Source organism: Dromiciops gliroides, chromosome 5, assembly GCF_019393635.1.
Source record: "Dromiciops gliroides isolate mDroGli1 chromosome 5, mDroGli1.pri, whole genome shotgun sequence".
NCBI lineage: Eukaryota > Metazoa > Chordata > Mammalia > Microbiotheria > Microbiotheriidae > Dromiciops > Dromiciops gliroides.
Window position 1 is genome coordinate 67,810,835 of NC_057865.1, and position 13,140 is coordinate 67,823,974.

The following is a 13,140-nucleotide window of genomic DNA, read 5'->3' on the forward strand; positions in this document are numbered from 1 at the left end:
CTAATAAGATCAAAAATGTCATATTGGACTGGACTAATGGCCCACATATCCCATAGGCCTGATAGGTCATTCAATGGTACCTTCAAAATATTTTTCCTATTTGTTTGACTGCTTTCTTCAATATCAGATTAATGAATAGACTTTAAGAGGTTTAGTAGCTTAGAATAAACAGTCTGTATTCTTATTCCTCCCCAGAATACTCAGCAGGTCTGCCTTTTTGTATCTCTTATGTCTTAATTATGCCCGTTTGGCATTGGGGATGCTGAAGCCTTCAGGGCTGACCTATGAACTTTTCAGGGACCTGCATGATTTAAACATTTTCCAATAGCGGTGACTATTCTTTGCCCTGGCACAGAACATACTTCTGACAACTCTGAAAGGCAAGTGGCTGGAGGTCCTGTCTTTGGAGTTAGGAAGTCCTGCCTCTTACCCATAGTAATTAGGTGGCTCTAGGTAAGTCATTCAAACTCTCAGTGGCCCCAGAGAACTCTCAGAAGCTAAGTTTATAGACAAGTTGTCTATATCTACCCGTGGAGCAAGTTTGCACACTGGGAGTCTCACCAATGAAGAAATCACAAGTCCAGGGCAAAAAGCTCTGGCACAAATAAATCTCTTTGGGGATGACTAAACCACATAGTCACTAGCCTTTAAATTATGTGCCCTAGGCAGGAACACCTTTGTACAGTCACAAGGAATAGATACACTCTTCAAGCTGGGAACGGATGAGGAAAATGGTTTAAAGATACAAGAATGTTCTAAATTAAAAGCGACAGATTTCTTTCAGATGACTAGAAATCAAAGATTTTGTTGTTGTAAAGGTCTCCTAGTTTTTTTTTTTAAAGAATTATGCTCTATTAAATTCAAAACCTTAAGAGTAATGTGAAGAGGAAGCTGTGGGGTGGAAAGGGAAGAACAAACATTTATTAAATGCCTACTAAGGCACGGCTGTAAACCAAGAGGTTTGCAGATATTATTTCCTTTGATCCTGATGACAGCCCTCAGAGGGAGGTGATGCTATTATCCCCATTTTACACATGAGGAAACCGAGGCAGGAAATTATTAAGTGATTTGTCCAGGGTCACACAGCTAGTAAGTGTCTGAGACTGGATATGAATTTAGATCTTTTTGGCTTCAGGTCCAAGGCTCTGTCCATTTCTGCCTCAGTGAGAAAAAGAAAGGGGTTTTTTTAAGAGCAAAAACTCTCCGAATTTTTTATATGCTGAACCCTCCTAGATAATTCATGAATGAATGAGCATAAGAGAGGTGAGCTATAATCATAAATTCCTCCAACTAGTAGGCGTCTTAGAAGTTACCTAATCTAACTCCACCTCCCATTCCCCCTGTTATTTTACAGATGAAGGATTCGAGACCCAGAGGGGTGACCAAGGTCCCACAGCTAGTCAGCGTCAGGGCAGCATTAAAGTGCACGTCTGATTTGCCACCCAGGGTTCTTCCCATCATGCCAAGCCTCTCACGGGGTAGAGTTGGCAGGTGTGTTTTTGTTTGTTTTCTTTCTCCTATTCATTTTCTTTGCCCACTAAGCAGAGGAATTAAACATGTGAAAGCTGATGGGGGTTGGCACAGTCAGGAAGAGCTGGCATAGGGCTTGGTCCTTCATACATGACTACCTTAGACAAATGAACTGTGAAGACTTTGCATTGCAGAATGCTTCACCAGAGACTGAGTGCACATAGATGACACTTTGTTTACAGCAACATTTTTGGGAAAGGGAGTGAGGGAAGGGGCATTTATTGAGCATCTACTATGTGCCAGGCACTGTGCTAAATGCTCTATAAATATCTCATTTTGAGGGGCAGCTAGATGGTGCAGTGGATAGAGCACCGGCCCTGGAGTCAGGAGGACCTGAATTCGAACCCAGCCTTGGGTCAAGTGACACTTGACACTTACTAGCTGTGTGACCCTGGGAAAGTCACTTAACCCCTATTGCCTCACCCCCCAAAAAAACAAAAAAGAATATCTCATTTGAGCCTTACAATGACCCTGAGCGGTAGGTGCTATTATCATCGTCATCATTTTACAGTTGAGGAAACTGAGGTAGACAGATATACTTTTTGGCTTAGAGGTAGCATAATCTGGAGGAAAGACTAGTTGTTTGGGAGTCAGAGGGCATGGGTTCAAATTCCAACCCTGGCATTTACTCCTTCTATGACTTTTCTTGGACAAGTCATCTAACCTCCCTGGGTCTCAGGCTTTTTTTGTCTATAAAGTGAAAGAATGGTCCAGTCACCTTCAATATTCCTTCTTGATCTGGATGTGTGATATTATTATCCTTGAATGTTTTTTAAAGCAACCCTTTTTTTGCCTAGACTCTTTCTATACTCCCTAAAAAGGGAAAAAAATACCCATCAATATGGTATATCCTAGGGAGAGCTGAATTAAAATGGAAGCAAACTCTGTCAAGCCAATATCATGCATGACAGTGTCTCCAGGATTCAGCTTTCTCATCTGTAAAATGGGAGGGTAAGACTGATGGTCTGCCAAAGTCTCCTCCCAGGTCTGGCTTTGTGATTTGGGGGGATCCTTCTCCACATCAGTCCCTGACAGTGGACCAGAAATTGTGGATATATTCGACTCTGTTTTTTCCTTCTTTGGCCTAAACATGTAAAATAGGAGTCTCTATGATCTCAGACTGGACTTCAATGTCTTTATTGTGTGATATTATCCCTTTCCCTGAACCAACGTGCCTTCATTTGGGATGGAAGGATTATGTGGCTGGTTTCATGCTATCTTATTATTCCTTTTGGAATAATGGTAGATCCCATCTGCATGGATTGTGTTGTAATGACTCAATTACAGTTGGATTACAATTGGAAAGGCACTGCTTGTGTTTAGCCCCTTCGGTTCAACAGTGTCTTGCGTGATTCGATTCAATAGGGATTTATGGAGTGCTTACTATGTGTCCTATTAATGTGTACCCCAAAAGGGAAGACAGTCTAAAGATCTCACACATGGCTGGGAATGGTGGGACACACCCAGTGCTTTCCACCGCCAGGGAGACTGAAGTGGAAGAAACTCTTGAACTTGGGAGTTCTGAGCTGTAGTGCACTAAGCTCATTGGGTGTCCACACTAAATGTAGCATTAATAGAGTAAGCTCCCAGGAATGAGGTGGGGGTGGGGCATCGGGATGCTCAAGGAGCGAAGAGCTGCCCTAGATTGGAAGATGGAGCATTACCAAGTTCTCCTGGACCTCAGGTACTGGCTGGGCCCATGAGTAACTGCTATACTTCTGGCCTGGGTAAGAAGATAGAGAGACCCAGTCTCTAAAGGGAAAAAAATATATCATGTATATCTAGTTTTTCTATTTCTCAATTTTGTAGAGGAGTGTTGATGGCTTAATTAAGCCACTATTTGTACCTGTTGGCACCTTGTTGGTGCCTTACCACCATGCCCATTGAAGAGCAGCTGTCAGGGAACTGTCCTTTATTGAAGCATGTGTTCAGCTGTTTTTCAGTCATGCCCAACTCTTCATGACCCCATTTGGGGTCTTCTTGGCAGGGATACTGGAATGGTTTGCCATTTCCTTCTCCAGCTCATTTCACAGATGAGGAAACTGAGGCAAACAGGAGTAAGTGTCTGAGGCAAGATTTGCCAGTTGAGTCTTCCTGACTCCAGGCTTAGTAGTCTATCCCTGTGCCACCTAGCTGCCCCAAACTGAAGCATAGATTACGTGTTATGCAATCTATTTATTTTCCCAGTCCCTGGCAAAGAGTCCGGCACACAGGAAACATTTATAAGTAAGTACTTGTTGAGTTGACTCATGGATCAGCAGCAAATAAAACTTAACAGGGTCCAAACAGAATCAGTCTTGTTGACACTTTTGAATTGTAACAACCCATTCAGACATGCATTCAAGCCTGTGAATCTTCTAGCCCAGTGACTGTTCACAGGAAAGCCAGCTAGAGATAGGTAGCAGCCTTTAAGAGCTCTCACAATGGCTGACAACCTTGGTCTAGCTTAGGCAACTAGATGGCTCAGTGAGTGGATAAAATTCTGGGCCTGGAATAGGGAAGGCCTGAATTCAAATCACTCAGACACATCCTAGGTGTGTGACCCTGGGCATTTCATTTAATCTCTATCTCTCTCAGTTTCCTCAGCTGTACAGGATTAATAATTAATAATAATTATTATATAATATGCAATCATACGTTATAAAATATATAATAATAATTAATAATAGCACCTTCCCCTGCCCCCCACCCAGGATTATTATGAGGATAGAATGAGATAATATTGCTAAAGTGCTTTGCAAACCTTAATGTATAGAGGCTATGATTATTGTTATTTGTCTAGCTCCTCTGTCTTGTCAGAAGACTCTGGAAAGAGTCTGATGATATAACACAACATAAGTAAATAAATACTTACTTATCCAGTGCCTGTTCTGGAGTGCTAGCTGCTCGGCATTCTGGGTCATGGAGGTGCTCAGGAAGAATTTCTTATATGAGCCGACTGACTTGGCATTTAGAAGGAATGTTTTTTCAGGCCTTCAGTGAGCAGCAAAGTTTGACATTTTCATGAATGAAAAAGTCTCTCTCTTCTCAGTATGGGCACTGAGGGAAGCCAGGCTTTGTTAACAAAAGAGTTCTCAAAGAAATGAACCCAGCAAGAGGTCTAGTACAACTCCACACCAGAAACTCAGCATTTAAAAAAAAATGCAATTAACATTTTTATTTCTAGTTTTGGGTTCCAATTTTCACCCCTCCTTCCCTCCCTCCACTTCCCCCTCCCTGAGATGGCAAGGAATCAGAAATGGGTTATACATGTATGATTATGTAAAACATTATCTTATTAGTCGTTTTGTTCAAGAAAACTTGATTAAAAGAGAAAAAAAATGAAATAAAGTGGAAAAATAGCCTGCTTCAGTCTGTGTTCTATCAATATCAGTTCTTTCTTTGGAGGTGGATTGTGTGTTTCATCAACAGTCCTTTGGGATTGTCTTGGATCATTGTATTGTTGAGAATAGTCAAGTCATTCGCGAAACAGCATTTTGTGATTTGTGTCTGAGTCCGTCACCTTAGCAGTGAATGCTATTCTGAGTGTTGAGTTTCAGTAGAAGACATGGGGAGAGATGCTTCTTTTTTTAAACACAGAAAGCATTTTTTGAAGGCATTAAGTATTTTCCCCCCATTAAGTACATAAATTGCCTAGACTTTTAAGTATTTCAGTCTTTTCTAACTCAGGATCCCCTAAATATTTTTTTAAATCATCCCAATCTTCATAGCAAAACAGTAAATTGAGTAAAATGAAATGATCATTGAATACATTCTGATGATGAAGATATCAATGTATTGTCTACATGGCCTACATGAGGTGCAGGAAGACAGAGAGCAAGCAGAAACAATAATTTTATCATGATGTCATAACAAATGTATTGTGTTAAAGTCACAAAACACTTCATAGGCATGATCTCATGAAATCCTTGAGACCCTTGTAAAGTAGGCTGGAAACATGTCACAAAGGATAGAACACTGAGGGGCAGCTAGGTGGCACAGTGGATAGATCACCGGCCCTGGATTCAGGAGGACCTGAGTTCAAATGCAGCCTCAGACACTTGACACTTAACTAGCTGTGTGACCCTGGGTAAGTCACTTAACCCAATTGCCTCAAAAAACAAACAAACAAAACAACCAAAGGATAGAACACTGGATCTGGAGTCAGGAAGATCTGAATTTAAATCCAGCCAGAGACTTCATAGCTGTGTGACCCTAGGCAAGTCACTTACTTCATTGCTACCTGTCTCAGTTTTGTCAACTATAAAACAGGAATAATAATAGCACATACTTCACAGGGTTCTTGTGAGGATCAAATGAGATAGTCACTTTCAACCCAGTGGTTGGTACATAGGAGACATTTAATAAATACATGTCCCCTTCTTTCCCTTTTCTATGCCCATTTGACAGATGAGGACAATGAGGCTCCAAAGAGTTGGGACTCAGGGGCAGTTAGGTGGTACAGTGGATAAAGCACCGGCCCTGGATTCAGAAGGGCCTGAGTTCAAATCCGGCCACAGACACTTGACACTTATTAGTTGTGTGACTCTGGGCAAGTCACTTAACCCTCATTGCCCCACAAAAAAAGTGGGGGGAGAGAAAATGAAGGATGTTTTTAAAAAATTAGTTTGGATTTACCAATTATGTGATCTTGGTTAGCAAGCAGAGCTGGAACTCAGACTCAGGTCTCCTAATGCTTAAATCTAGTGTATGCCTACCATAATACCTGCTACCTCCTGAGAGCAGAAGCTGTAATATCTTGCTATTCTTTTTTAAAAACTCCTGAACTCTGCCAGCCTTCCTTCCGTGCAGTTTTTCAACATTCTTACCTTTTTTTATTTTTATTTTTAAAAGGAAGAAACCTTCATCTGATAATTCACGAAATGAAGCCATTTTGATTGTAGCATGTCCAAATCTAGCATCAAAGGGGAAGATGATAGACTCTTTGGAGCTAGCACGGCCCTCCAAAGAATGTTGCCTTGACTTGAATCTAGTAGAATGCTTTGGTGGAACAGCCCCACCCCCTTCAAAGGATCATGGCTCCTTTGTTTTTCATATTCGATTAACGGAGAGAGAAGACACATCCCATATTCCAAAATTTGTGAGTAGTACCCAGTTTGGGACTGGATACTGGGATAATCCAACAGCAATCCCAAGCATCCAAGTGAAGCTCAGTCCTGAGCTCGGAAAGCCAACTCTTTCTGGCTAAGAGTATTGACTTCATTCTCTTGTCCCTTTCAAGGAATGTCTGGCAAACAGCCAAGAACTGAGTGTCCTTCAAGCCAACTAGTTGTATTATTTGAGTTTCAGGATGGAAATGTGAGGCTCGGTTGGAAAAGTTGGTACATTGTGTTAAACATACGTAACAATGAAAACCAAAAGGCACTTTCAGCCAGAAATCGACACAACAGAAGTCAGCTTGTTTCAAAGTTAATTGTATTACATTTTGAACAATAGGAAAAAAAACAACCTTCTTGCAATGTTTTTTACTCCTTCCCCTGTGTGCCCCACCTCCCTATGTAATTACTGAATGTTCTTCCTTTTGAAACATCAGTTAAAACTCACGTCCTAAATCCACAGTCAAAAGGCTTGCAAAAGTAGCTGAAATTGACTTAGGCACTCCCAAGAATGCCCCCCCCCCCGCCCCATCATTCTTTACTTGCTAAATAGATGATGATTAGAAGTGATTAATTCATCTGTTGCTGATTATTTTCTTTTCTTGATTTTTACAGATACATACGATCCTAGCCGAGTTGAAAGGGTCTGAGCCTGTGCAAATCTTGAACACTCCAACCGGCTAATTAAGTATTCTGATTTGGGGCTGACCTGCCTGCCTGCCCCTGGCCTTTGCTTAAAAATCATCACTAGTTTTGGGTGTATTGATAAAGCCTTTACCACTGCCGATAGAAATTAAACATTCTTCCAAAGCTTTTTTGTGGAGATAATGAAAATCTTGCCCTTTGAAGCCACACCTGTTTCTGTAGCGGTTCTAATTAAGTTGTGCCTACAATCATCAAGGTATTTTCACATAGATGGAGGCAGCTAGGGTGTAAATGGGAGGAGGTGAGGTAATTTCATTTAATTCTCAACTGTCAAAGGTTAGATAAGGGAAGGCTACGAAAATGATTTGGAAAAGAATATGAATGTGTAAGCTCCCTTTTGGAATCTCTAAAGCCCAAGCTTTTGTGTTTATAGGATGGAATCTTGGAGATAAACTATTTCTGAGAGTCCTTCTGCACTTTGAGTGGTGGGGAAATGTGGAATGCACATAAGGTTAGAGACTGATCCTTTTAAAATCAGTTTGGCCAAGGGCAGCGAGGTGGTGCAGTGGATAAAGCACCAGCCCTAGATTCAGTAGGACCTGTGTTCAAATCTGGCCTCAGATACTTGACACTAGCTGTGTGACTCTGGGCAAATCACTTAACCCTCATTGCCCTTCAAAAAAAAATCAATTTGGCCACCTAGTGTTAAAAATAATTTTCTTTAATTACATAAGTAAACTCGCCATATTTGGGGAATAAAAGCAATATCTTATAAGCTCCTGAGGGATAAGCGCCTGTTCCACAATGGACTAAGAATATGATTTATGGAGCAACTAAATATTTTGGTCAGTTGCGAACAAAATACCATTGTGTGTTTTTGCACTCAGTATTATCTACTTTTATTTTCTGTATGGATGTTTAGAAATTCTTTTATATGAAAAAATTGCTGATTTAAAGTAGCCCATTTTAACAAAGTAACTATATTTCTTTTTAGAAGAATACTATTTTTCTATGATGTAAACTATTGTTTGGTGGCAGATTTTAAAAGAAGTATTATATTTAAAAGAATCTGTATCCCTCTGTGTGAAGGGAACCCAAAGGAGGGTTTAGTTTGAAGTTTTAATGTATATGTTATATCACTTATTCGTATACAATGCTGCCACTTGGATTTTGTTGTGAAAAGAGATGTCTATATATATACAAATATTATGGGGTTAATTAACTCTTTTTAAAAAATGAATTTTTCACAAAGGTTTTTCACAAACATAGCTGATGAAGTATTTTTGAAAGTCTTCCCTTTCAGGGTGCAGCTGAAATCCTCCAAGTATCATAACTGGTGCCAGATTAACTAGAATTACCAAAAAGCAGTTTCATATTGTGTCTAATTGTATAGCCCTGAAATACATCTTCCCCAATCCACCCAACACTTTCCTCTCCCCTACCCACCACACATGCACACATGCATAGACACACACATGTATTTTGCCTGGTATGGTTCTGAATTAGTCTATATTAAAAATATTGCTTTGAGACATTAAATATGTGGCATTTCAAAAGAGTATTTTGAGACCTGTACATTCTACTGTGTTTAATACTGCATTAACCCTGCACAAACTTTATTTATGATTTTTTTATGTGTTTCTTTCCACTCTCTTTGTAAGATATTCAGATTTGCTAATATTCATTTGAAGGTTCCTTGTTTCTAGCCCCCATCTTTCTTGTGAGAGAGTTGTCTCTTACATTGCCCTTTCTCAGAAAGCTTCCTCATCTATTTTTATTCATCTCAACTTCCCCAAATGATCATTTTGGGTGGTCTGTAATGTGGCCCCCAAAACAACTCTTGTGGTACTTTAGACAACCCCTTTTATATCTCCACCATATGATTATTTTTTTTACAGAAGAGCATTATATGGTTGATTATAAACAAAATGTAAATCATTCTTCAAAATCCCCTCAGATATACTAATGAACAATCTTGGCCCATATTTTATTATTCATTTTAAGTTTTGGCTTTTCCAGCTGGAAAGTTACAATAAGATATAGCATCCATATCAGTAGAAACCAGGGCGAAGTCATTGCTTGGAATGGTCATGGAATTACTCTTTCTGGGAAAGACTTTGAGTGAGGAATGGTTCGCTCAAACTTTGATCATTGGTTAACCACTTAGATTAGCAGGGGGCCAACTGGCCTGAAACTGAACCACCTGACAAGCCTAACTGGGACTCGGTATCCTTTTCACATTTTGAAAATGGGAAGGATCTTTTTCCCCCCAGAGACTAACCCTGTCCCCTTTAAAACTATCAATATGTTGTGTAGAGGTATTCAAATTCAAAGTCATTGGAAAGAAGAGAAACTGAGCTATATTCTTATTCCAGATTCCTCCTAATGGCCACAGTAGAGAGATAAAAATGGAAACACAATAGAAAGTAGAAAAAGGGAGACAAAATGTCTCATACCACTATGGAAAATAGATATTTTAGGAATTATGACTTTGAGACTTCCACTTTTCTCAGGCAACTGACATCATCCCCAAATATGACTTATTTGAAGATTTGAAGCCCATAAGATCAATAATTTCCTCTCCATTAAATGGAGCCTAATTGGGTAAAACTTACTTGATTTAGCTACAACAAACAATTTCAACATTACCTATTGGCCAAACTGTTTTCTTGGTTAATGTGGCTATATTAACGCAGTCATATTCATCAATAGTTGGGGGACTTAAAAGATTGAAGTTTAGTTCTGACCAATTTTAAGCTAGAAATGTATAGAAGAATTACATCTGAAGTAGAAGTAAATGATGATTTAAAAAGGAAAGACAATAAATTTAGCTAATGACTACTTGGTTCTGATTTGCTTTGCCTTGAAGCAAACTTTTGATTGATTGAAAATAGTATATTTCAACATTCTTTCCCTGTATCCTTTGCTATATCCATAGCCTGTCCTAGAGTACCAACCAAATGTGTAAAGATTTACCTCTGGGAAGCCTTTAGTTTCCCCATCTCCACCCCCCCATCTCTGTTGTTCATAACTTTTCTGGCCCAGTGGATTTTTGGAGACTCTTCCTTTGGGTTTATTGGCCAATTTAGTTAGGGTAGATGTTATTAATGGGAGTTGTACTCTCCTGTTATGAAATAAGAGGCAATTCCCATACTGATCCAATCCTTAACAGGTCCTTAACATTTTGGGACTATTTTTTTTATATATTGGTGAAAGGCCACTGTTATTTAAAATCATCTTGGTAAAACAAACTATTGCAAATCCATTTTGACCTGTGGAATAGCTTATCCCATGATATAGGATGCATTTCAACAGCACCCACCACAACTCCAAGTGTCCCACCAGTGAGGTAAGTTGAGGTGACCCTAATCATTTTTGGAGAACAAAACAGTGACTCCTCCCAACAACTGCTTATCACGGAGTTCCTACTGCTAGGATGCTAGCAGCAGACCAGGTGATACTAATGATTCTGTGGAGAAAACCAGGTTCCAATTCCTATCAGAAAAAGTGACTAGAAGGAACCCATGCATAGCCCAGCAAATTTCAAAGAGTATATTTGTGACTATTGGCCACCTTTGCTAAATTACTAAGTAATGCAGGATTAAGTATCAAGGTTAACATCTCTTGAAAAGTGCTAAGTGCCACAGGATTATAGTTCTATAAATGTTTGACTTTGAGGAGATACTTCTGATGTTCTAAGTTTTTGTAAACAAAAACGTTCATATTTGGGGCCATTGGTCTGCTTAAAACAAGGACTACCTGATCCATCTGTGGATGGAGATAGGATTTAAGGGGGGAGGGTGGAACAGGGCTAAACTATCGCTTAAAGTGAGGAATTTTTGTGTCTTTTCCACTCAAACTATAGATTTTGTGCATCTGGTTATGGGAGTAGAGTCGCTACTCCAAGCTGGATTTAGGGAAAACATTCCAAATGACCTTTAAGAGTCTGCACAGTGGGAGGTCTCTCTAAAGGGTGGGATGTTCCCCTCAACTCAATTCTGACCAGACCAAGAATAGGGAGATGATAAAGTAGCTGGAGAAAGAAAGACAGAAACAGAGAGAAACAGAAAGTGAGAGAAAGTGAGAGGGGGGTGGAGAGAGAGAGAGAGAGAGAGAGAGAGAGAGAGAGAGAGAGAGAGAGAGAGAGAGAGAGATTGAGATTATATTACATCCCTTTTCAGCCAAAGTTTCTTCTGAAGTAACCTGAAGGATGCTGCAGGCCTGGGACTGTCCCAGTACTGGGTAGGGGAAAAGGCAGAGGGTTCTCTATATTAACTGATGGTTTTGGTTTATGACTCTTACTGTATAGCTGTCTTTATTCAGACAACATCATGCAGAAAACCTAGGGGCTTCTTGTTCCCTGGCCCCTGCTATGTGACTGAAACAGGAACCTGAACTGGCATCCAGCTTTCCTGCCCATTAGCACAAAGGCCCTCATTTGGGGCAGGGAGGCCAGGGAGGCCAGGCAGTGTTTTCCATAACATAATCCTCTTTCCCATGTGGAAGCCAGGTCCCCTAGATCTCGGCTACTGAGCCAAAGAAGCAGCTCAGCTTCTTCCTTCCCCCCCTCACCCTCCACCCCCCACTGCCTGAGACTTGCTGTGTAGCCATCACCATCTTGGAGTAGGAAGGAAGGGAATGTAGTCGTGAGCAGCATATGACAGGCATTAGAAATAAAAACGAGGCATCCCGGCCAGGGGAAATGCAGTCACCTCTAGATTATAAAATAAATGGGTCAGCAGAAATCCCAAGCATCATACCCAGGCCTGTCGGAGAAAATAACCAGAAACATCCCTGCAGAAATCTCTGAAATGCAGCAAAGACAAGCACCCTTGATGAAGCCCGGATAGTCTACATCTGCCCACATGTGTCAGTGAGCACAGCTGCAGAAAGCAGGTAAGGGAGCCTGCCCCATGGCGAGCTGAAACAGCAGCTGCTCTGAAGTGTGGCCGCGGGGCATCCAAGAGAATTCGTGGTGAGGAGAGGAGTCGAAGGGGACCTTCAGGACAGGGGAAGAATGAATTAAGCAAATGAAATATTTGTAAAACGGAATGGGATGAATGTCTTCAAAGAGCTTTGTACTTCTCTGCACAATGTAAATAGATACTATGTTGCTATATGATATTGCTATTTAAGGGTGATTAACCCTGCTACCTAATGCACATGTTCCAAATAAAGATTTTGCATGAATCGGCTGGTGTCTGTTACTTTTTGTTGAGGGTGGGAAAATCGAACCTGAAAAAGTCCAAAGGGAAAGTTACCACGGGCCAGTCAGTGGGAGAGGGCTGGGCTCCAGAATAGGGAAGCTGGCTGCCCCATGAACTGGGGAAAACAAAATGAAGTGTTTGGGGCCAGATTTAGTGTGGGGGGAGGATTAGATTCCAAGCAAGTTAATATCCTATATTGTGTTCACCTCAAAATGTGTACGAGCATCGTCCAGAAAAGGGGCAAGGTGGTGTAATGGATTTGGAGTCAAGGAGCCTTGAGTTGGAAGGATGCCTCAGATATTTACTAGCTGTGTGACTTTGGGAAAAATCACTTAACTTCTCTGGGCCTCAGTTTTCTCACTTGTAAATTAGGGAGTTGCCTGAATAACCATAATAGGTCCTAAAATTCTACCATCCTGGGGAAAGACCTCCTGGCCGGGAGACTTAGAATGCCATTGGCTTCTTTTAAAAAGACAAGTTTTAGAGGGCAGCTGTGGATAAAGCACCAGCCCTGGATTCAGGAGGACTGGCCTCAGAAACTTGACACTTACTACCTGTTTTTACCCTGGACAAGTCACTTAAACATCATTACCCCTCAAAAAAAAAAAAAAAAAGGACAGGTTTGGGTTTTTTATCTTCATTTTGGAATTTAATCAATTTCA

At 40.6% G+C, this 13,140-nt stretch overlaps 1 protein-coding gene across 5 annotated transcripts in view; it reads left to right on the forward strand.

Annotated features, from left to right (window-relative positions):
• JCAD (junctional cadherin 5 associated) overlaps positions 1 to 12,462 on the forward strand; it is a 73,384-nt gene extending 60,922 nt beyond the window's left edge. For 4 of the 5 annotated variants that reach the window (XM_043966330.1, XM_043966333.1, XM_043966331.1 and 1 more), the window contains 2 exons: positions 1,355 to 1,491; positions 7,242 to 12,462. In XM_043966330.1, the coding sequence (XP_043822265.1) occupies positions 1,355 to 1,434 (80 nt within the window). In that variant the 3' untranslated portion in view covers positions 1,435 to 1,491; positions 7,242 to 12,462. The remainder of the gene's footprint in view (positions 1 to 1,354; positions 1,492 to 7,241) is intronic. The other variant, XM_043966332.1, reaches the window with a different exon arrangement.
• The last annotated feature ends 678 nt before the right edge of the window (positions 12,463 to 13,140 follow it).